The 22,937-nt window shown below is 44.2% G+C and overlaps 6 protein-coding genes across 6 annotated transcripts; 3 read left to right on the top strand and 3 right to left on the bottom strand.

Moving 5' to 3' along the window:
* Positions 1 to 215: 215 nt before the first annotated feature.
* On the bottom strand, positions 216 to 1,917 carry BDB00DRAFT_868787 (major facilitator superfamily domain-containing protein; the record flags this gene model as incomplete). The annotated part of the gene is made up of 3 exons (XM_053126508.1): positions 216 to 1,377; positions 1,466 to 1,737; positions 1,816 to 1,917. The coding sequence occupies 3 exons, from the start codon at positions 1,915 to 1,917 to the stop codon at positions 216 to 218; spliced, it is 1,536 nt and encodes a 511-aa protein (XP_052983206.1).
* Positions 1,918 to 4,143: 2,226 nt separating this feature from the next.
* BDB00DRAFT_806109 (major facilitator superfamily domain-containing protein) lies at positions 4,144 to 6,474 on the bottom strand. The gene is made up of 3 exons (XM_053122240.1): positions 6,121 to 6,474; positions 5,760 to 6,031; positions 4,144 to 5,641 (listed from the first exon to the last, which is right to left on the bottom strand). The coding sequence occupies exons 1-3, from the start codon at positions 6,223 to 6,225 to the stop codon at positions 4,471 to 4,473; spliced, it is 1,548 nt and encodes a 515-aa protein (XP_052983205.1). The 5' UTR covers positions 6,226 to 6,474; the 3' UTR covers positions 4,144 to 4,470.
* A 1,299-nt stretch (positions 6,475 to 7,773) lies between these two features.
* On the top strand, positions 7,774 to 10,787 carry BDB00DRAFT_757493 (uncharacterized protein; the record flags this gene model as incomplete). Its single annotated transcript, XM_053118992.1, has 5 exons — positions 7,774 to 7,921; positions 8,059 to 8,322; positions 8,569 to 8,687; positions 8,754 to 9,866; positions 9,933 to 10,787. 5 exons carry the CDS (start codon positions 7,774 to 7,776, stop codon positions 10,785 to 10,787), a joined length of 2,499 nt encoding a protein of 832 aa, XP_052983204.1.
* Positions 10,788 to 12,292: 1,505 nt separating this feature from the next.
* On the top strand, positions 12,293 to 16,438 carry BDB00DRAFT_970630 (uncharacterized protein). The gene is made up of 6 exons (XM_053129845.1): positions 12,293 to 12,838; positions 12,943 to 13,714; positions 13,789 to 14,738; positions 14,836 to 14,899; positions 14,987 to 15,086; positions 15,178 to 16,438. The coding sequence occupies exons 1-6, from the start codon at positions 12,628 to 12,630 to the stop codon at positions 16,222 to 16,224; spliced, it is 3,144 nt and encodes a 1,047-aa protein (XP_052983203.1). The 5' UTR covers positions 12,293 to 12,627; the 3' UTR covers positions 16,225 to 16,438.
* A 496-nt stretch (positions 16,439 to 16,934) lies between these two features.
* Positions 16,935 to 18,359, top strand: BDB00DRAFT_970624 (3-oxo-5-alpha-steroid 4-dehydrogenase-domain-containing protein). Its single transcript, XM_053129844.1, has 4 exons — positions 16,935 to 17,218; positions 17,309 to 17,673; positions 17,752 to 17,926; positions 18,012 to 18,359. The coding sequence occupies exons 1-4, from the start codon at positions 16,975 to 16,977 to the stop codon at positions 18,137 to 18,139; spliced, it is 912 nt and encodes a 303-aa protein (XP_052983202.1). The 5' UTR covers positions 16,935 to 16,974; the 3' UTR covers positions 18,140 to 18,359.
* A 2-nt stretch (positions 18,360 to 18,361) lies between these two features.
* BDB00DRAFT_970623 (C2 domain-containing protein) lies at positions 18,362 to 20,471 on the bottom strand. Its single transcript, XM_053129843.1, has 7 exons — positions 20,331 to 20,471; positions 20,211 to 20,231; positions 20,025 to 20,129; positions 19,811 to 19,943; positions 19,626 to 19,696; positions 19,023 to 19,521; positions 18,362 to 18,940 (listed from the first exon to the last, which is right to left on the bottom strand). Exons 1-7 carry the CDS (start codon positions 20,385 to 20,387, stop codon positions 18,660 to 18,662), a joined length of 1,167 nt encoding a protein of 388 aa, XP_052983201.1. The 5' UTR covers positions 20,388 to 20,471; the 3' UTR covers positions 18,362 to 18,659.
* Positions 20,472 to 22,937: the final 2,466 nt, after the last annotated feature.

The raw sequence follows: 22,937 nt of genomic DNA, 5'->3' as shown, positions 1-22,937 counted from the left end.
ACAATGTTGAAAAAAAAAGGAGGTACCCAAAAAATGCAAAAAAAAAGAGAACAGGCAATAAGGGGGATGGGTAGAAAATCGTGCCGAATGCATGCATTCGATAAGCCGGCAGCATGAGAAATGACAACCGTGCATTATGTATAAGTAGTAATATGGCGTGAGAGAGTAGTAAGGGGGTTGCGAACATAGATGAGGGAGTGAGTAGTGCCAGCCTATTATGCTTTGTGTTTTCCATTGAAACAGTGCCAGAGCATTTTGCCTTGAACACTAAGAAGAGCATTGCCGAGGAGACCAGTACCAAGGGCAACAGAACCGAGACATACAAATGCGCCTTTCCAATCATGACCATATTCACGGAACATCAAGCTGAAGATAAGGCCACCAAAGTTACCACCAGCTCCTACTATGCCTATGACTTTGCCACTGTTTGGAGGGTCAATGAATGGGACAATACCAAAGGAAGTGCCGCAGACAACCTGCACGAAAAAGGAGAAAAAGACCAAGGTCATGATAGCAGTAGGTAGGTTGTCCAGACCACGGCCAAACCCGATCAGAAAGATGCCTTCCAATATCATACAAATGCAGTGGGCAAGGATGCGGCCAGAGACATGAAACTGCTCAGACATGAAGTCGGAAAAGATGCCGCCGGATAGACGCGAAACGATATTGAGCAAGCCGAAGATAGAGCCAATGTAGGATGCTGTTGAATTATCCATATTGTGTTCTTCACGGAAGACTTGACCGATAACATTATCGACGGCAAGCTCGGTACCAAAGGAACAAGCATAATGGGCAATCATGATCAGCACGGGTGGCTTGCAGAGTGTGCGAAAGAAACCAATACACGCCTCTTTGACGGTTTCATCCCTCTTCACATCTTCAATGGATTCGCCGTCTTCTTCTGCAAGCATGGTCCTTTCGTTACTAGCAGCAGCCGTCGTAGTGATTGTAGCCACATCCGCAGGATATATAGTATTGTGATTATGGTGCCCTTTTCCAAGGTCGATTTCTTCTTCGTCCGTGCTACTCCTGGCATCAATGCCTGATGCCCATTTAGAGTCACGTTGTTGATCGGCTCGACGCAGTTCTAACCAATCGCCATTAGGTGTGTCCGTTGAGCAGAAATAATCAAGGGCGGCAACAATGAGGCAAATGATTGTAGGAACAATAAAGGTGACGCGCCAAGCAACGGCGTTACTAGCGAAAGAGTGGATGCATTCGTAGATAGTAGGCATCAGAAGATACGTGATACCGCCACCCATGTTACCCCAACCCGCTGATATGGCATTGGCAGTTCCAACAACAGATGGAGCAAACATTTGGGTGGTCCAAAATTGACAAGGAACAAATGTGGCACCGAGAATACCGATGACTGCACTGTTTGTTTTATTGATGGTCGTGAAGACGATTAGTATGTTTATTATACATGCCTCGAATCGGCAAAAATGATGAACGCTTTGCTTACCGAAGAGCAATCAAACCGGCACCATTGGTGATCAGACCTGTCAAACCACAAGGGATGGCACCACATACCAAAATACCAGCCATTACTCTACGAGGACCATAACGTTCACAAAGCGGACCGACAACAAGACGAGCGACGATCGTGATTGAAACGACAGCCATGTTTGAGTTAAAGATATCCATGGAGGTAAGACCCAAATCTACAGACATGTCGTAAACAATCGGAGGGATTGCATACCAGGCTATGAATGCGACCATGAAGCTCAACCAGGCCTATAAATTATTAGAATTGTTGTGTCAGATATGAATGTCAGTTTGTTGATGCATGATATATACGGTGTCAAAACTCACAAAATGCAAAGCTCTCATATGCGGGAACTGCAAAGTATGAAGCCGAAAGTTGGTAGCCTTGCCATGCTGGTCAAGCAAAAGTCGTCTGGCAAATAATGGCATTTTTAATATAGATCAGTATTGTTGTATGTAACGGTGTTTGGGAGTGACGATATGTAAAAAAAGTAGATTTTTCAGATGGTGTATTACAGATGTAGTAACTCTAATAAATAAATTTTGGGTTTCGAAAAAATTCTGGGAAGGCGTTTTTTCTTTCCAGCGAATGACAGTTTCTTTTTATAGGATATATAAAACAAAAAACGGAGGTTTTAACTCGAATATGTAGGGTAGTGTGATGATATCAACTTTAAAGTAGTGCGATACAATAAAAAAAAGCCTATATCATCCTCTGAGAGCATATATAAAAGCATGATGAAGTATGAAAATCACATTGTTAGCCCTCCTTCTCCTGAGAATTGTAGGTAGTGACGGGGAACTTCAGCAAGATGTTTCCTTTCAAGGGGACCGACCATCGACTGCACCGCAGGGTCTGCATCAACGCAGCACGATGAGCCAAACAGCACCAATAGCCCTAAAAACACAAAAAAGATCAACACGGGCTCTTGTTCCATGATAAGTGATCGACAAACACCAATCTCAAGATTATACCGGTGATCATATTCGCCTGCTCTACGTGTGGTCATCGTTACGTTCTTTAAGGAATTACAAAGGACGGACAAAGATGACGGTGACCATGATTTGTCCTTCTTGATACTACCAGTTCTTTTTTTCTACCATATATAATCCCGGTTCTCCCTTGTATCTATGTTTTTGCGATCGCAGGGGCGCCCCGGAGGCAGGAAGACCGATTCCCGCGGACGTACTTACAGCTATGCATATGTCAGAGTAGAATCTTGTCTCTGATGATACCCAGTGATGGATTGGGAGTGTAGTTAGCTTTTCTAACAGCTCCACCCGACCTATATGTGTGGTAGTTCAGCTTATATTCTGATTTTACCATAAGCATTTTGGAGATATATTTTTATTTCCAGTTTATGATAGTAACTCTTTATCCCAACTTTATTCGATGTAATTATGGACTAACTGGCTTAGTCGTACAGTAGCAGTAGTTTTATTCCAACAATAGCAGTACTGTATATACTGCTAGACTGAAGCACTATTAGCATATCTGTTTTTACAGCTTTCATTTATTCCAGCCATATGATATGTATTTCTGTTCCCGCGTTACTCCCGTCGTCATTTCATATAGAATTTTTATTTCATCTTGGTATAATTTTTGTAAAGGGATATGTACGAATACGTACTACATGCACACAACGGCAGCAGTAGTAGTACCCTACGCCAACTTATCTATAGTTAAGTTTTTCTCCTTAAGTCTGATCTTCATACCAATTATAAATCAGAACAAGGGCCCTCAATGCTTAATCCTTGAAAATTGTATAAATGGGCGCAGCAGTAGTATTGCGCCAGTGATGTATTCAATTGTTAAAATAATAACGCATATTCATCTCTGATATTTTATGATATAGCTTAGTGAGCAACAACGTTTAATGTACCTAGCGCTAGCACCGTCTGTTACTATCAACATACAAGAGTGGTGCCGCTCCTTCTGTAGCACAGTCGGCGAATGTTCTAGTTTCTAGGCAACTATAATGGCTGTGGTATATAATTGCCTAATGAGGAACTCGACTATACTTATAAGCAGGTGCTTTGAAAAAGTTGTGCTGATCATAGTATCATTTTCTGTTGAATTACCTTCTGGTGAGTACTCATTCCGGTAGTATGGTATCGTATGTGCTATTTGCACACACTTCAAGGAGAATACTTCATTTTTCTATCTTCTTGCAAGTGCTCGCACGTACTATTGAAATCATATGATATGTGATAATAGTATTAGTAACACCATGATGGGCATGGGTGTATTTCAAAAGAGAAAGGCGTTTTCTTATCTCTATGCATAATTTTTTCTTTGATAAGAATGATCAAGATTATAAGTATCGGCTTTGAATCCGTTTCTTAATTTAACACAGGGAATTTTCCAGAAAAAAACTAACATCAAGAGGAAAGAGTGAACTAAAGCGTAACCGTTTCTGCATGGCACTGATTTTCATCTCCAGTGGCATTACAGTAATGCTATTGCGATGGTCATGCTGAATCCGATGATATGTGGAGATGGTCACGTTCTGCGAAAGATGCTCCACATTCCAGATTTGGACTGATATCATAAATAAGAAAGCGCACCTATATTTATGTATATTGTTGCTGATCAATACTTTATTGAGATATGTATATATACGTAACATTGTACAAAATAATAAGATTTCCGTTTAGTAAATATGAGGAAAGCCAAAGAATACAGTAATAAATAATTACACAGAGGAAAATAAAAGAAAGGCAAGAGGTATAATAAAAAAAAAGGGCAAAGCCAAAAAAGAAATGTTTGCGTGTAACAAGCGAATAAATAAACTTCAAAAGGAAAGGAGGATTTTGACGAAGTAAGGGATCAAGATACCAAAGGAAAAATGCATGTATGCAAATAAGCCCATAAAGGGGTGGAGATGTGTTCGTATGATGGAGAGCAAGAGTGGAACAGTAGTGCTGCGCCATAGTATTTTAGGAGGGAAAGAAGGAGAGAAGAGATCTCGATAGACCCCTTTAAGCAGCATGTTTGCCATTGAAGCAGTGCCAAATCATCTTGCCTTGGACGCGCAGAATGGCATTACCAATAAGACCAGTTCCAAGAGCAATGCAACCAAGACACAAAAAGGCACTTTCAAAGTTACTGGAGAATTCGCGGAACATCAAGTTGAAAATAAGGCCACCCAGGTTGCCACCGGCACCAACGATACCCATGACTTTGCCATTGTTGAGTGGATCGACAAAGGGAACAATACCAAAAGTAGAGCCACAGACGGCCTGGACGAAGAACGAGAAGAAGATCATGAGGACAATAGCTGTGGTCAAGTTGACGAGACTGAAGCTAAAGGCGATCAAAAAGATGCCTTCTAGAACCATGCAGATGCAGTGTGCAAGAATGCGACCGGATAAATAATATCGCTTGGCCAAATAATCGGAAAAGAGGCCACCTGACAAACGCGAGACGATGTTGAGCAGACCAAAAATCGAACCAATGTAAGAAGCAGTTGAATTATCCAGAGCAAACTGTTCGCGGAAGACTTGACCAATGACGTTATCAACAGCAAGTTCAGTTCCAAAGGAGCATGCGTAATGGACAATCATAATCAATACGGCTGGCTTGCAGAGCACGCACAGGAAACCAAAGAAGGCATCCTTGATCGATTCGTTCCTCTTGACGTCTTGGAGCGATTCACTATCTTCAACGCCTGTAAAAGCGCCCTTTTCTTCAACGCCTGTAAAGGCACCCTTTTCAAGGCTGACGGTGCCTTCAGACACAACAGGGTTGGCGGCGACGACGTGCTGCTGACCTTTTTCTGCCTTTGGGTCGGGATTTTCGTCCGTGCTAGAGACTTCACTGGATGACGCGTTGCTGGAGTCTTGTTCTGAACCACGCAATTTCAACCAATCGCCGTGAGGAGTGTCAGTGGCACAGAAAAAGTCGAGACCGGCCACGAGGAGACAAATGCAGCAAGGAATGATAAAGGTAGTGCGCCAGGCGATCGCATTAGTGGTATGCGAGAGAATACCGTCATATATGGCAGGCATTAAGAGATAGGTGATACCGGCACCCATGTTGCCCCAACCAGCCGACATGGCATTGGCTGTGCCAAGAACAGAAGGAGCAAACATTTGGGTTGTCCAGAACTGGCAAGGAACAAATGTGGCGCCGAGAATACCAATGACACATCTATGATACAATGGAGCATTTGTTAGTATCCGCTCAGGGTGTCAGTCTCTCTCACTCTCTATATATACGTATGTTATAAAGATCAAAAGTAAGAGCTTGTAATATAATGCTTGCTTACCGAAGGCCAATGAGACCGGCACCATTAGTGATCAGACCTGTCATACCGCAAGGAATGGAACCGCAAACCAAGATTAAAGCCATCACTCGACGAGGACCATAGCGCTCACAGAGCGGACCGACTACGAGACGAGCGACGATGGTGATAGAGACGGCTGCCATGTTGGAATCATAGATTTCCACAGAAGAGATACCCAAATCTTCAGCAATGTGATAGACAATAGGAGGAATAGCGTACCATGACATGAACGCTACCATAAAGCTCAACCAGGCCTATAAAATTTATATTGGATTAGTTTGTGAATGCCAATTTGTTGATGCATGATATATGTAGCATTACAATATACGGTGCCAAAACTTACAAGATGCAAAGCTCTCATATGCGGGAACTGCAAAGTATGGAGCCGAAAGTTGGTAGCTTTGCCATGTTGATCAAGCAGAAGACGCTTAGCGAATACTTGAATCATTTTGCAATGGTATTGGAAATATATGGGTGTAGTATGTTTAGAGTGGATTATATGGAAGTTCAATATATACAATAATAGAAAAAGATATATAGATCAAGTCCAAACAGAGAGACGATGAACTTTGTGATGTAGTATGTAGAAGGGAAAAGGTTGGCGACAAGTACAAGCCCCAAAGTATATGAGATGAAGAAGAAGGTTGTTTGTTAAAACTGATAAGCCAAAGTAAGGAAGATAAAAAACAAAAAGGACGGTTCCTTTGGTAGAGTTTATATATGTCTAAAGAATGGCGTGAAAGCTAAGCAGCAAGGGCTAATCTTGTAAATAAGGATTATTGTTTGATAAGGATTCAGTCGCGCAGGAAAAAAGCAAGGACTTTATCCGACAATCGAGCAAAGCTGCTAATTGCCATATTGCTGAACCCTCTCATCTGAGGTATACGATAAATAACTAACGGAGCGATCAGGATAAGGTTTTTTTAGGGATTGGTCTGTTGGATCCAGGTGGAACAGAACACAGCAGCTCTTTGCCTGTTTGGTTTTCTGTTGAGTGTGAACTATGGTGTGGATATCTGTTCGACCAGCTGAACTACTATCTCAGAAAGGGAGACGGAGGGAGGAAGGGAGAGATAACAGACATGTTATCAAGTGCGAGTGGTCTCTTCTAAGGAAGCCACCAGAAGACGTGGAAGACAACGACGACGACACCAGCTGGTTCCGAGGATTGACAATCATATGTCTCACAGTGCCTCTCTCTTTCCGGATGCTCTTGTGTTGTGGTGGTGGTTGTTTGTTATTTCCTCGTCGATTAAGCGCAGTTTGGAATTGATAACAGTTGTTTGTTAAGTTAACTGCCCAATCTTCAGCCAGCATCTGACTTTTTTTTTGGTCCGTGATCTGGCCCCAGCGTTATCTCCCTCAAATGCCTTCCCCCCCCCACTTCACGCCCGCCAGCGGATACACAAACGGTGGTTTACTTAATTAGGAAACCATCTCGACGTCCCTCTGACGGCGTATTAAACACGATCCTTATCTCCATTCTTTCCTCCTTTGATGCACTCGGATATGGAAAAGCAGGTCTGTTTTTAAAAAGCATAATCTGTAAAGTAAAACAAATTATACAGTGGAGTGTGGGGTCCGAATCAAAAGAGCGTGTGTTTTTGTGGGTGCGTTGCCTCTCTCTCTCCCATAGCGTGTGTGGGTTGAAGAGTACTACTAGGCTTAGTTGAGCCACCCTCTTTCTGCGAGAGCGATTATCACGTTTTTGTAAGCGGAAGCTTCAGATTCCTGTCTCTCCCGCTGTTTCGTTTTAAAATTCTCTACTTGGTCACTATCTCCCCTTTTTCTTACAACCCCCCCCCCAAAAAAAAAAGGAATTGAAGAAGAAGGGATACAACAGCCACGACGATTTACTGTGCTTAACATGCACTTATCATTTTGTATCTTTTTCTTTTTGTCTTCTTAAAGGACACAGACTTCTCTTCTCTTCTTTTTTTCCGTTTTCTCTTTATTTCTACTGTCTACTCCTCTTTTCACGCAATATACCAGAATAATGCATTTGATCAAAGAAGAAGAACAAACTGAAGGCATCATCCAACCGCTCACTACTGTCGATCCTCGCGATGCAAATACTCCGGACGCATTTGTACTGCGAGACCCATCTATGGTTCGACTTACTGGCAAACATCCATTCAACGCAGGTACGTTCTATCGCCGCTGGCTCCACTACAACAGCAACTCTAGCAGACAATTCCTCTCTTCTTCAACTTTATAAGTGCTACGATATAAACGACAAAAGCTTATTTTCTAATCAACTATACTGAACTTGTACATGTAGAGTCGCCCTTAAAGAAACTTGAACAAGCTGGCTATGTGACTCCAAATCAATTGCATTTTGTTCGTAATCATGGACCTGTGCCACAGTTAACTTGGGACGATCATCGTCTTGAGATTAAAGGCTTGGTCAATAAGCCATGCACTATCACAATGCAAGATATTGTATCTATGCCACCGACCATTTTGCCAATGACAATGGTCTGCGCAGGCAATCGACGTAAAGAACAAAACATGGTCAAACAATCTATTGGCTTCGGATGGTACCGTATCTTCTTCTTTGCTACATAGTACATATATAGCAACAATGAAAAAACGTTGCATGTTTTGCATATGGCACTAACAGCATGCCTTATCTATTTGATTGTATTTCCAGGGGAGCAGCGGGTAAGCTCTAATGGATGATCCACTTATTACACTAAATAGCCTACACATACACAGCTGCAATACACGCGCATTCGCATTAGACTTGTAAATGTAACATGTATTCTACCTATTCTTGAAAAACATTCAGGTGTCAGCACTGCATGCTGGACTGGCGTATACCTTCGTGATGTTATTAATCAATTCGGCGGTGGTCTCAAAGATGAGGCTCTGTATATCTGCTTTGAAGGCAGTGATAATACCTCCAAGGTAAGCATCCTATTCATTCTTCTGTTTGGCATACATCCCCAATATTCACTCCGATACAAATTGCAGGGTGCATACGGTACATCACTCGCTGCTAGTCGCGCAATGTCCGACCACTACGACGTGATGCTTGCGTACAAAATGAATGACGAAGTTCTACCACCCGATCACGGGTTCCCATTACGCGTACTCATTCCTGGATGTATTGGCGGCCGTAGCGTCAAATGGCTAGCGTCAATTGAAGCCAGCGCAAACGAGTCTCAGAACCCGTTCCACGACAGCGACAACAAAGTCATGCCTACTCAAGTCCAATCACCAGAGCAAGCAACCGCCGAAGGTTGGTGGAAGCGTCCCGAGTACACATTATACGATCTCAATATCAACAGCGTCATTACTACACCAAACCACGGTGACTATATTCGGCTACAAAATCTCCAAGATACCTACACTGCTCGCGGTTACGCATACACTGGCGGCAATCGCAGAATCACACGTGTTGAAGTCTCACTCGACAGTGGCAAGACATGGCTTCTAGCCAACCTTGATCAACCTTCTGCAGAGGCCGTCACTGCACCCTATGGTCAGATGGCCGGACCCGGATACTACAAGTCGTCGCGCAACTGGACCTGGACCCTTTGGCATGTTGACATGGAAGTCGCTGACCTTGTCCGTGCCGACGAAATGGTCGTCCGTGCCTGGGACGAATCCCAAAACACACAGCCCGAGAACCTCACGTGGAACTTGATGGGCATGATGAACAATTGCTGGTTCCGTGTTAAACTGGCGCTTACTCGAGAGCCCTCGCTATCTATCTGGTGCGAACATCCAACGCTCGCAGGTGCCGAACCTGGAGGCTGGATGGAACGCGAGCTGAAACAAGAAGTCGCAGCTACTACGACCACAAGCACTGCGCCACCTCCAGACAAGTCGTCCTTACAGACATTCACAATGGCCGAGGTCGAGCCTCACGACTCTGAAACTGATTGCTGGATTGTGGTTCATGATCTAGTCTACGACTGTACGCCGTTCCTCAAAGATCACCCTGGCGGTGCGTCTAGCATATTGATCACCGGCGGTACGGATTGTACAGAAGAATTCGACGCCATTCATTCAAGTAAAGCACACGATATGCTCCGCGATTATCTCGTCGGCCAACTCGCCAGCAGTGACGAAAAATCGTCGGTCGCCTCCTCATCACATCAATCTTCTTCTGCTGCCAGCCACGTCAGCGTTCCAGAGTCGCAAAAGAGTACAACGACGCAATCGACCGCACTAGAAGACTCTGCGTCATTTTTGGAACCCAAGAAATGGAAAAAGATGGTCTTGGACAGCAAAACATCTCTTTCTACCACCATCCGTATTTTTCGATTCGTGTTCGAAGCCAATCAAAATTTTGGCTTGCCCGTGGGCCAGCATGCCTATCTGAAGCTGCCTCAGGAGCAAATCAGTCGTGATGCACCTACAAAATCCGTCATGCGTGCATATACTCCTAGCCGATGTGGTCCAGGCTTTGTCGAGTTTCTGGTCAAGATATATTTCCCTGATCATCAGCAGCCAGGTGGTGCATTCACACAGCTCCTTGACAAGGTGCGCGTCGGCGAAACCATTGACATCAAGGGACCACTTGGCGAGTACGAGTATCTAGGAGACGCAAACTACAGCATCATGCACGCGCCAGCGAAACGAGCACGACATATAGGCATGATTGCTGGCGGCACCGGTATTACCCCTATGTGGCAGATCATTGAGGCTTTGCGTCATGATCATGAGCCTCCTCATGTCTCCCTTATTTATTGCGTCCGACACTTGGAAGATCTTGTGCTTTCAGAAGAACTCGAGGAGTTGCAAAAGCTCTTGGGCCCCAATGTTCTGCATATACGCTATATACTGTCTAACCCACCTAGCGATTGGAAGCATGGCTGTGGCCGATTAACAGCTCAAGAACTCGAGGACCACTTATTCCCTCACGAAGGTGCCGCTGATGCCACTGACAAGATTGCTCTACTCTGTGGATCAGATGCTATGATAAATGAGTGCTGCAAACCTTTAATTTCCCAAAAAATGGGTGACAAATTTGCATCTAACAATATATTTGTATTTTAAAGAAACACATCTGACTCCCATACAGTACCTTCATCTACACAGAAACAGAACAGAAAAAGCACTTACTTCCTTTATTATATATCTGTACTCTATATGCTGTGAAGTTAAAAAATACGATACCATCTTAATCCTCATCCTCTTGACCCCTTTCAAAAACCTCCTTTGTATTTTTGTCTATCCTCTACCAACTTTTCATTATCATTTCATCTACGTGCATTTTTCCCTCTCTTTCTTCACACCGCAATACTTCGCCTAAAAGACCATATTTTAGCTCCTCTATACATCTTCAGCATATATCCTACAGCAAAAAATAAGACACATCCATTATTATATAACTTTACTGCCTTTTTTTGCTCGAAAACACATGTTATCATATGATGAATGACAGATAAAATGCTAGACATGATGTGGACATATACAATATCTTTCCCCAAAGTATGATAAGACGACATTGCATGATCCATGCTGAAGCAGATGCCACTGGCTGATCATCACTGCAATCGACGGAAAGACCAAACCATTACTATATATGTCAACAAACAAAGCGTTATCAAGCGACAGAAGACAATGTATCAAACGTTCTTTTTCATCAGTTCATTCATGATAACGGAGAATATTTTTCGACTCGGGTAACTCCATTTTTTTTCGCGTTGATAGCAAGCTGTATCTTGTTTCCGAGTCTAATAATAACAGTACATACGACATAGTAACTAGTACAGGGAAACCCATCAAGGACACACAAGACGACAACAAGATTTTTTTTTATTTGTTTGTTAGATCGAGCTAATAAAGAACGAGCAATTGGTAACCTTTCTCTCCTATCACCTCACCAGCGCACCATGAAAGAGACAAATTAGACTATGTACTTTGTCTCTTATTGCGCATTTTCAAGAGCCCCACTCAGCTATTCTTGTCAAGCTTAGTGTTTGTTTGTTAACTTCATTAGTTAATGTGATCGCTTATTATTATGTGCACACACAAATCCCGTACCATCACCTATCATTATCTCTCGCCCCCCCTCATTTGTTCCCTCCCCCCACCCTTTACTTGAGTAAAAAAAAGTTTTTTTTTATCGAAACCCTCGAGCTGCACAAATGCCCGCTTTTTACCGTATTATCTTTCTATCTTTTTTTTTGCATTTCGATAGCTCATTTCCTACCGGTTGTTAGTTTTCAGGTCGTACGATCAATAGTATTTCTCAATCAACGCTCTCTCTTTAACTCAAACAAAATAGAAGACCGATAAGAGTTGTACTAATAAGGCAACAAACAAAATTTCAACAGCAGCGGTGTGTCTCTTCTTATCGCTCTTGCTCATCCCGTAATATGTAAACTGCAACGAGATAACCATTTCCAAAAAAGCGGTGCATTATCGCTAGTATAAAAATGTACTTGTCTGCTCCACCCCCAAGTTTCCTAAATTGAATAGCAAACAGAACCAGATATTGAAGAGAGAGATAACGAATTGCCCACATCACACATAATCTTTCTCCCTCTTTTTTTTTTAAAATACGCGGTAAACAGCTCCCCATGTTGAGTCCTCTGCCTATAATGATAAGCCTCATTAGACTTTCTGTGTGTGTATACTGTCTCATATGGATCAAATCGGCCATCTTCAATTACCATCAGCCTTCATCATCTCTTCATTAAAAACACGTGATATACATGCGACAACCGTGCCTTTTCTTTTGCCTTGGCCGCCTTATAAAGTTTGCCTTTCTTTGAAGCTTATAATGAAGATCTTCTTTGTGTTTTTTCTTCCTTCTTCTTTTTCTTTTCTTTCTCCATTCACTTTGCCTCTCTCCCAACACTAGCCTCTCTCCCAACTCTCTCTTTCTGTAATGCCTCCCAATACGGAGCTGCCTTCTAACACATTCTCGTCACCTCCTAGCTCGGAGGCTGCCAGCGATGAAGCACCGCCGACAATACCACCAAAACAAATTATTGTCGTCGGACTCGGCATGGTTTCCGTATCATTTATTGAGAAAGTTCGCGAGTATGACAATGACGCCAACATGTATCAAATCCGTGTGTTTTCTGAAGAACCTGAAGGTGCGTTTGTGTATAACATGTACTTTAGATCTCTCCTCCCTTCTTTTGCTTAGAATTATGTAAATGCTGATGTACCTTTTTTGGTCTTATCAAACAAAAACTAGTTGCTTATAATCGTGTCGGCCTCACTCAATACTTTGGACATTGCGATGTCGAGCAGCAACTGATGCAACCACGCTCTTGGTATACTGAGAACCAAGTCCAGGTCGAGCTCGGCGATCCAGTAGAAGAAATCGACACCGAGAACAAACGCGTACGCACACGCCTTACAGGCTGGGTCGACTATGATGTTTGCGTGATTGCCACAGGCTCTTCAGCTGCTTTACCTCCAGGCGTCACACTCGGCAAATACGGCGGTGTCTTTGTTTATCGTACACTTCAAGATCTGGAAGACATTATGGCCTGGTCCAAACTCGAGCATGTCAAGCACGCAGCCGTTGTTGGTGGCGGTTTGCTTGGTCTGGAAGCTGCCAAAGCTGCCAAGGATTTGGGCCTTGAAGTCAGCATCTACGAACGATCCGATCGTCTCATGTCCCGTCAACTCGATTGTGAAGCCTCGGGCGTCTTGGAAGCCGAAATCGAAAAGCTCGGTCTCAAATCTTACGTTGGCGATTGTCCTATGGAAATCCAAGGTGGTGATAACGTCGAGAACATGGTGCTTGCCAGTGGTGGTACTCGGACCGCCGAGATGGTCATTTATGCCATTGGTATTCGACCCCGCGACCAGCTGTGCGAGAATACTGCTTTAGAACGTGCTCCACGTGGTGGTTTTGTAGTCAACGATCGACTTGAAACATCTGTGCCGGATGTCTTTGCTATTGGTGAATGTGCCTCGCACAATGATATGGTGTACGGTCTCGTCGCTCCAGGTTACGAGTAAGTACTTATTTCTACCCAGCTATGTTACATATAAAGGATGTGCTTAACTGATAATCATCATAAATTGATAGTATGGCAGAAGTGGTTGCTCGCAATCTTACCACCAGGCTCAACCAGTCACGCAAGGCAGCCTTCCGTGGTGCCGACATGTCTACCAAACTCAAGCTTCTCGGTGTTCACGTTGCCAGCTTTGGCGACTGTTTCCCTGATGAGTCCAAGACCCAGCCTCTGGTCTACCGCGATCCATTCAGCGGTGTCTACAAAAAGTATATTTTCACCAAAGACGGCAAAAAATTAGTCGGTGGCATGATGGTTGGTGACACCAACGACTATGCGAAATTGCTTGCCTTGGTCCGCTCTGCCAAACGATTGCAATCACCCCCCTCCGAGCTCATTTTAGGCGTCCAGGGTGGCGACAGCGTCCAATCTGCCGATGCTTTACCCGACGACACCCAAATTTGCTCCTGCAACAACGTCACCAAGGGCGGGATCCGTAAGATCATTCGTGACAAAAAATGCGAAAATGTCAATCAAGTCAAGTGTTTTTCCAAAGCCGGCACCGGATGTGGCGGCTGTTTGCCTCAAGTCCAAGAAATTTTTGAAGGCGAGCTCAAGGCATTGGGTCAGACCATCAGTAACTCCTTGTGTAGCCATTTCAAGTACAGCCGTGCTGAGCTGTTCACTATTGGGCAGGTCAAGGAACTCAAGACATTCGATGATTTTGTTAAGCATGCTGGTGCAGCTGGAACAGCTGGCACAGATGGCTGTGAAGTCTGTAAGCCCGCCATTGCTAGTATCCTTGCCGGTCTCTGGAATGAGCATATTTTGAACCCAGGCCTGCGTCCGCTCCAGGATACCAATGATCGTTATCTTGCCAATATCCAGCGTGGCGGTCTGTACAGTATTGTGCCTCGTATTCCAGCTGGTGAAGTGACACCTGAAAAGCTCGGTGTTATTGCAAAGGTTGCACAAGATTACAACTTGTACACCAAAATCACTGGTGCTCAGCGTATCGATATCAGTAAGTTATCTTCACATACTTTTACATGTTACAACGTGATAAAGTGGAATCGGTATAATACAATAGGAGTCTAACATCAGCACCTTGAAACTGTCAGTGGGCGCACGAAAAGAAGATCTGCCGCAAATCTGGGAAGATCTTGTTGATGCTGGTTTCGAGAGGTAAACATACTTTTTACAACACTATAAACATATTGGAGAAAGACAACGTCGACCGCCATATGCTAATCATTGATGGTTGAATTATAGTGGTCATGCCTACGGCAAATCTTTGCGTGCTGTCAAGAGTTGCGTAGGAACGGCATGGTGCCGATATGGTCAACAAGACTCCGTCGGATTTGCCATTCAGGTACCGTTTACGATGATATCTATAGCGACATGATCATTATATGAGTCGCATTTTTGGATTCAAAGCTAACTTCTTCCCCTTTTCAAATCAGCTGGAGAACCGGTACAAGGGTATCCGTTCACCACACAAGCTCAAGGGTGGTGTGTCTGGCTGTATCCGTGAATGCGCCGAAGCACAGGGCAAAGATTTCGGCTGTATTGCCACAGACAAGGGCTACAATGTCTATGTGTGCGGTAACGGCGGCTCCAAACCCAAGCATGCAGAGCTTCTCGTTGCCGACGTCTCTGAAGAACTTGCAATCAAGTACCTTGACCGCTTCTTAATGTACTATATCATGACAGCCGACAAGCTGACCCGTACTGCCCGCTGGATCGAGAAGATGGAAGGCGGCATCAACTACCTACGCAAAGTCGTTCTTGAAGACCATTTGGGCATTGCCGACCAACTTGAACAGCAGATGCATAAGCTGATTGGCGCGTATCAGTGTGAATGGACGACTGTTGTCCGTGATCCCAAACGCCGCAAGCACTTTGATGCATTTGTCAACTCTGAGGAGCGCGACACAGTGATTGAAATGGTCGACGAGCGTGGTCAGTTACGTCCAGCCGACTGGCCTAAGGAATTGCCACCCATGGCAAAGCTGACTCCTTCCACACCTGAACAAAACACATGGTTGAACGTCGGCTCTACAGACCTGTTTCCTATTGACGAAGGCAAGGTCGTTCGTGTCGGGAGTGTCCAGATTGCTGTGTTCCATACGCGAGACAAGTGGTATGCGACCCAAAATATGTGCCCACACAAGCGTGCATTGGTTCTTGCTTCTGGTTTGCTCGGTAACGGTCAGTCGAACACACCTTATGTATCCTGCCCAATGCACAAGAAGAACTTTGATCTGGAAAGCGGTGACTGCTTGGTGCCAGGTGAAGAGGATAAGTACCGTCTTGAAACGTTCAAAGTCAAGCTGGAAGGCAATCAGGTCTATTTAAGCATACCACCTATGGATAGTCTTGACGAAACACTCGGATCGGGCCGAACCATTATCCAGCGTGGCATGGCCAAAGCAACGATCGTGTCAATGCAAGATGCTCCAGCTTGCGGCACTGCTGGTGGTTGTGGCGACAAATCGCTGGAATGGTAGAAAACAGCTGTCTGTAAATTCCAATTATATATCGCTACCTATCACTCTACTACAAGCAACCTTTCATCTCTCGTATACATTCTCCTTCTCCCCTATTGATACGAGTACTAGCATTCTTGCACATCTGTTCTTCCTTTTCGCATCTTTTTTGCATAGTCATATACTGTATATATAAATATATATTATTGATAAAATTGTTTGATTAAAATACAAAATACGTATCCTTCTTTTTGTTGGACTTACCAGGATCCAATTAGCCTGCCCACAGGCACGACATTCTATCTTTCATTTTTGCTACAAGGCTCTTGCATCCAAAGCGATGATCGGGTGGCGACAGTCCCTTTCCTTTGATCCTTGCTTTGATATGGTTTTGATTTCTCTAACATGCTGTTAAATTACTGAATTCAGATAAAACATATTCACTGTTTTTTAAAAATGCAGACTCGAGCATTGCGAATTATGCTGCCACTGTATGATATGCTCAACCAACCTCTGCTCCACATCAAAGAGTCCATACATATATTATTTTTAATCATAAAACTATTGGTAAACAGCTAATTATAATCGTCAACAGGACCATGGCTAAGTGATACTATGGAAAGTATTCATGAACAGCTCACTTCCACAGCTTCACGTGTAAATCGATACCCGCCAAATTTTGAGTTGCAAATTTATGTTGGACTAGCTCAACATGCTTTTGCTCTTTCTTTCTCTTTGACACATTTTATCCCCGGCAAACCCGAAAAAAAAATGAAGCTTACTGTTGCTTCGCGAAACCCAAAGTCGACCAAGTTTCCACTCACGCTCGATTTCGACGGAACGCCCGAGACTGTTAAGGTGCACGATGTTGCGATAGCCATTGAGAAGAAGTTCCCCAAATACTATCCCGACAGACAACGATTGACCAACCTCGATAAGAAGGCTCTTGATGTTGACAAGACCTTGGCCGAAGCTGGCATTGCCGACGGCGCCACTATTCAATTTAAAGATCTCGGTACGTTATCTATCTGAGAGATTGGCAAAGAAAAAGAAGTAAAAAAACACGCGTATTATGTGTTAATCCGGGGAACTGGTTAAACATCAGGTCCTCAAATTGGCTGGCGAACTGTGTTCTTGATTGAATACGGTGGTCCATTGCTCATTCATCCCATTTTCTACTATTTGTCCAAGACCTTTTACCGTGCCACTTTTGAGCATTCACCCATGCAGCAAGTAGTGTATTACATGTGCATGGCACACTTTTTGAAGCGTGAGCTCGAGACTCTGTTTGTGCACCGCTTTTCGCATGGAACTATGCCTTTCTTCAACGTTTTCAAGAACTCGGGTCATTATTGGTTGCTGTCGGGTATCAATTTGGCCTATTGGGTGTATGGTCCTTGGTTTGCTGCTGGTAAGGCTGCTAGCGCTCGCAGCGATGTCTGGCTCTATGGCTCCGTTGCCGTGTGGATGGTAAGTTGGGATATCTTTTTTGCAATGGATGCGTGTCATATGTGTTCGTCGGGCTGTGATCCTCATGCGTGTAAATAGTGGGCCGAATTATCCAACTTGGCAACACACATCACTTTGCGCAACTTGCGCCCTGCTGGCACGCGTCGTCGTGCCATTCCTTTTGGCTACGGTTTTGATTTGGTTTCATGCCCCAACTACTTTTTCGAAACCATTGGATGGACCGTTCTCTGCTTCCTTTCAACTAGCTGGAGTGGTAAGGCTTATTTTGGATGTGAAAAAGGAGAGGGATGATGACGATGAATAGGATTGTCACTCACCAAAACGCGTGGAAATCATAGCGTGGCTCTTCAACATTGTGGCCACTGGTCAGATGTATGTCTGGGCTGTTAAGAAACACAAGAACTACAAGAAAGAATTCAAGGATTACCCACGCAACAGAAAGGCCATGTTCCCCTTCATTGCTTAAATATTTGTAAAAACAACGAATACAGTAATAATTACCCATTCAAGTTTTGCTGGGAGGAGAAAAGGTGTGTTTGGTAACATAGTAACAAATGCCGAACAACAAGCAACGATCAGAAGAGGAGTAAAGGATTGGTAGTGAAGAACTGATACAGAAACCAAATTGGAGTCTGGTGTGTCGAAGTAGGCTAACACAATAGATAATATGGAGATCAAAACCAGCAGATGTTTTTACAAAATAATTTATTATGTTACAGGAAGAGGTGGAGATGCAACTTTATACACTCTACACCCGATGAAATGAGGAGCGAGATACGAGGTGATCGCATCGCTCATATTGTACGTGAGGTATTTCAAGAAAGTGCATGGCCGACCATGGTAGCAGGATTGAGGGGAACAGTGATAACAATGACAACAACAGCTATTCTATACTGCATGGGTTAATAAGAGTGCAATGCGGGGAGGATAAGATTACTGGATATGAATAGTGGGGATTGGTGTTGCCGTTGTCGATCTTGATATGTCTAATGGGCTGGGTAAGGTGGATAACCTTGTTGAGGTGGATAGCCTCCACCTGCTGCTGGAGGAGGGTAGCCGCCCGGTGGCCCAGCAGGAGGGTACGGCGCTTGATGAGCTGCGGCGAATGGTTGGCCCGAGTGTTGGTCGTGATGGGGTGTATACTCAGCAGTGTAAGGCTGCGGCGTTGGGAAACTCATGGAAGGCGTGGGCTGAGGAGGTGGGTATGCGCCCGGTTGGCTATGGGGAGGATATGGAGCGGGTGGACGAAAGCCCATAGGAGCAGGACCTAGTATAGCATCACTTGGCTTTAGTACACATATATTATCATGACACGTACGTACGAAAAGAAAAGTGTGGGTATTGCTTACCGCTTGGTGGTGCATTGAAAGCAGGCGACGGTGCTGGTCTGTAGGAAGAGGAAAGAAGTGGCGCGCCACCATAGCCCATGGGCTGAGACGGCGGATAACCGGCAGAGACGGGAGGATATCCTCCATTTCCGCCGAGGGACGATGAGTGGTGATGGCCACTGCCGGGAGGACGCGTCGTGTAAGCACTACCACCACCACCTGCAGAAGATGCCGTGCCAGTAGACGAGGAAGGTGTCAATGTTTGTGGCATGTGCGGTGTGGCATCGTGGGGAGCGTTATACATAGGGCGCGGGGGTGGGGGTCGATAGATGGGAGGGCCGGCGGTCATGCGTGCAGGGGTCGATGCGGATTCCGTCGGAACTGGAGGTGGCCTGTTCAAGTACTGCTGCTGCTGCTGCTGTTGTTGTGGTGGTGCATAGACGGGTCGTGATTTGTTGTAAGCGGCGCCAGCTGGGCGCTTGTTGTAGAGCCGCGTCGGTTGGCGCTTAGGCGGAGGCCGCTAATGGAGAGAAGCGAGTAGGAGCAGATGAAGTTGTTAGCACGTAGTTTACAATATCGCTTAGTTTAGTTGGGAATATATAAAAAGAAAGAACTAGAACCTACAGCCGAGTAAAAGGTCAGCTCAACATAGATCTCACCCGCCTTTTTACCCCGATACTTCAGCGGATACCACTCTGTGGAAAAACAAATGTGTTGTGTTTACATTAGCCCTTTCTAGCTCGTCCTTCGTTGTGTGCCAGTGACAGTAGCACAAAGATCCCCTCCCTCCCTCACCCAAAGTAACTCACTGTCTTCTTCGCCTTCCTGCAGCACGTTTTTCAGATCAATGTCTCCCTCCGAAATCAGATCTTCTCGGCTGCCGTCCTCGTCAAACACCTGCATGTACAGCGTTGTTTTGCCTTCGGGAACTGGCAGATTCACCTGGATAAACCCATTTCCTTACGCTTTAGCCCTCCTTTGTCTCGTGATCTACACTCGCACGCGCAAATCTTTCGTCTTTACCTGATCGTCCCAGATGGGATGTTGACCACCACGATAGTCCGTCTTTGTTCTCTTGGCCGTTTCGCCTAGTCGAAACGTGACAAACGGATCCTGTTTGCCTACAACCTAGTTGGTTTTTTGCTTCACATTTAGCTACAAAAGAGTGACATAATAAGCAAGAGAGAAGAGAAAGGTTCGTTATTTTACCTCGCGATTGGGCAAGTCGCGCTATCGAAAGAGAGATGAAGATGGAAGACGATGAGCGAGTTTTTCTTTTCGGTTCCTATTTTCCGTCCCTTTCTTTGACAACGTGTCATTCCTACTTACGGCCTTAATTGCGATGACGACAAGTTCGCCAATAGTCTTTTTCAGCTGTTCTTCCATAAATGTGGTGTGTTTAAGTCTTTGTGTGTCTTGTGTGTGAAAAAGTAGCAGACAGTTGTAAGAAGAAGAAAGAAAGCGAGGCTGCGAAAGGCGTAAAAAAGTGAGGCTTCTTCTTGATCCTCCTGTGGTCTCACAAGTGCGGAGTTTTCCATATGCAGGTTTAGCACCCGGCCACCGGACACAGCTGAAGAGATCAACCTCTAAAAGCATGTCGTCATGCAAAAAAACGTGTCGTATTTTTAGAAAAATCTTGTACGACCCCAATCGTAGGCGAGGAGGGGCAAAAGGACGATGACTGGTGCGAATGCTGCGGTGGGTGACATTTGACAGTTGCCTGCGTTGTGCTTTGGTTGTGTGCCGCATTTGGTCGATTGTCCGCGAAGCGCCCTGTTGCCACCTTTGAGGAGAGTTATTTAAAATTGGTGTCACAGACTCCCACAAAAATTTCGCAGCATCGACCATATTTGATGGCTCAGCCGCCACCATAGCTCTTTCCTGTCGTTGTCATCATTCACCATTGCTGCTTATTCCTCGTGGCTGTTCCGATGTGTGGATATACTCTACAAGCGCACATCATACTACCTACGCACACCACGTCACAATGCAGGAGAGTATGCAGAACTTGCATGCTGCAAAAAAAATGTGGCAAACGCTTGGCTCCAGGTTGAGAGCAATGTCCACAACAACTGGAAAGTGTAATATATAAAGAATGTTGATTACGAAGGGCTCTGCATCATTTGTGTCCGTCTGCGCTTATTATATAGTATCTTTATTGCAACTGGCTACTGTATAAATCTTCGAATGTATCGTTGTTGTACGTGGCTATGATAGATGTCAGCATGTCCGACATGTTCCTACATTTTAAGCATAGTAGTATGTATATACTGTAGCCTCAGTTTGCTCAACCTAAAAGGCAGTTCAAGTCCCACAGTATAAAACCACATACGCTGTACTTTCAAGGTAGCTACTAAGTTGACAGCAACAACGCGTCATTTAAGGTAGTTCCTTAATTTCATCCTGTTTAACCTCCAGTAAACTGTTCTACCATACCGTACTGTTTTTAGTAAAGTATGAGCGTTTATGGAGGCGATGCTCCATATGGTTAGTAAGCAAAAGCTGTTAGCTTTGCAATGGACTATGGTCCAATGGCGACCTTACCACGAGCCGAGCGTCAAAATCTTCTCAGACCAACCCACAACTTTCCTGAAAGGCAAGCATAAATGCGCGATGCCAAGCTGCTACAAACGGAAACGATCGTCTTGAATGAGCTGTCGCGAGCATTGTTCTAATAGGGAGGGGAATGATCCGTATGTGAGGATATCATGCATAAATATCTTTTTTGATTGCCCAAGAGTTGTTTTTTCATTGTTTATCATAAATGGTCATGGAGTGGTAACTGGACAGCGGTGAGTGCTTTTTAGTTAATAGAGAAAGGATTAGACACAATTTTATCAGAGAAATCGGTTATAAATGCTACAGAGTCAATGTAGAATTCATCATGGATTGTCTGCAAAAAGAAAATCTTGTTTGTAGACCTATATGCAAAGCAGGCTTTCGGGTGCTCGATTGAGATCGGTAACAGATGTTTAGACAAGTTTGTTGCTGAATTAAAGCAACCTGAAGAAACTTTTTTCTGGAATGCCTAAGAGCAATACCGTAAAAGTTGGACAGAAGCTTATACTCATGCTTAAAGTTTTGGTTACGCCTGTTACTCCAAGCTATCGGTATGATGTGTTTTGGCAGTTAAAAGGATTATTAAACAAATTGTTCGAAAAGCGCAACATGCATATCAAACTTCGAGGGTAGGGCTGAAATTGCATATTTTCTACATGACGCTCTACATCTATGATATGGAAATGAAAATCGCGCCGTGCATTTATTATATCAATTATATATATATCATAGGATGTGACATATACAGTATGGCATAAACTGGAATTTTCGACAGCACTATGCATTTGTACTATGTACGCCCAACAACTCGAATAGTTCTGTCATTCGGTACCCTCAACGCTTTAGCTTCTTCAAACTTGTTTAGGGCTGGAAACGCAGCTTTGTTGTTGCAGTTTTCTATATTGATCCTTAGCTCATATATAGCACACTTTGCCAATAGCCGCGCCATTATGGTAGAAATTTCGCTACCGCCTACATAATACAAGTTTTGAAAGCATTCAGTATGTACAGCACGGCATTAAAATCGTGTTTGAAACACCAGGCTGTAATTTTTGTTAGATGAAACCACTCATCAAATATGCTCTGGGCATGCACACGTCTGTTTTTTCATAAAGCTGAAAATCAAGTGTGTATAAAAAAAAATTACATTGCTCATGTTCTTACATGCATGAAGTTTACTGTTACTTTTACTCCCTCTCTTACCGGTCCCAGCCAAAGTTAAACTGTTCTCGCTCTTGAAAAGGCCCGTTCATTAACGTCATCATCAGTTTTTTTTGAAGATCCAAGGAAACGACTTGCATCGAATTTCTCAGGGCTCTCATAAACATCCGCATTCATATGAATCCCTCGCATGTTGCTTGCACTGATAGCTCACTA

Source organism: Zychaea mexicana (assembly GCF_025766255.1).
Source record: "Zychaea mexicana strain RSA 1403 chromosome Unknown BDB00scaffold_11, whole genome shotgun sequence".
NCBI classification, from domain to species: Eukaryota; Fungi; Mucoromycota; class Mucoromycetes; order Mucorales; family Lichtheimiaceae; genus Zychaea; species Zychaea mexicana.
The sequence above is the reverse complement of the archived record's forward strand: the minus strand, read 5'-3'. Positions and strand labels throughout refer to the sequence as shown.

Coding starts and splice junctions, on each gene's coding strand:
- BDB00DRAFT_806109 (XM_053122240.1), bottom strand. CDS start 6,225: ATGATTCAAGTATTCGCTAAGCGTCTTCTGCTTGATCAACATGGCAAA. Junction 6,032..6,120: donor ATATGAGAGCTTTGCATCTT/GTAAGTTTTGGC, acceptor TAAATTTTATAG/GCCTGGTTGAGCTTTATGGT. Junction 5,642..5,759: donor GCCGGTCTCATTGGCCTTCG/GTAAGCAAGCAT, acceptor ATTGTATCATAG/ATGTGTCATTGGTATTCTCG.
- BDB00DRAFT_970630 (XM_053129845.1), top strand. CDS start 12,628: ATGCCTCCCAATACGGAGCTGCCTTCTAACACATTCTCGTCACCTCCT. Junction 13,715..13,788: donor CTCGTCGCTCCAGGTTACGA/GTAAGTACTTAT, acceptor ATAAATTGATAG/TATGGCAGAAGTGGTTGCTC. Junction 14,900..14,986: donor GTTGATGCTGGTTTCGAGAG/GTAAACATACTT, acceptor GTTGAATTATAG/TGGTCATGCCTACGGCAAAT.
- BDB00DRAFT_970624 (XM_053129844.1), top strand. CDS start 16,975: ATGAAGCTTACTGTTGCTTCGCGAAACCCAAAGTCGACCAAGTTTCCA. Junction 17,674..17,751: donor GCTCCGTTGCCGTGTGGATG/GTAAGTTGGGAT, acceptor GCGTGTAAATAG/TGGGCCGAATTATCCAACTT. Junction 17,927..18,011: donor CCTTTCAACTAGCTGGAGTG/GTAAGGCTTATT, acceptor TGGAAATCATAG/CGTGGCTCTTCAACATTGTG.
- BDB00DRAFT_970623 (XM_053129843.1), bottom strand. CDS start 20,387: ATGGAAGAACAGCTGAAAAAGACTATTGGCGAACTTGTCGTCATCGCA. Junction 19,522..19,625: donor AGCTGACCTTTTACTCGGCT/GTAGGTTCTAGT, acceptor TCTCTCCATTAG/CGGCCTCCGCCTAAGCGCCA. Junction 18,941..19,022: donor TTTCAATGCACCACCAAGCG/GTAAGCAATACC, acceptor ATGCTATACTAG/GTCCTGCTCCTATGGGCTTT.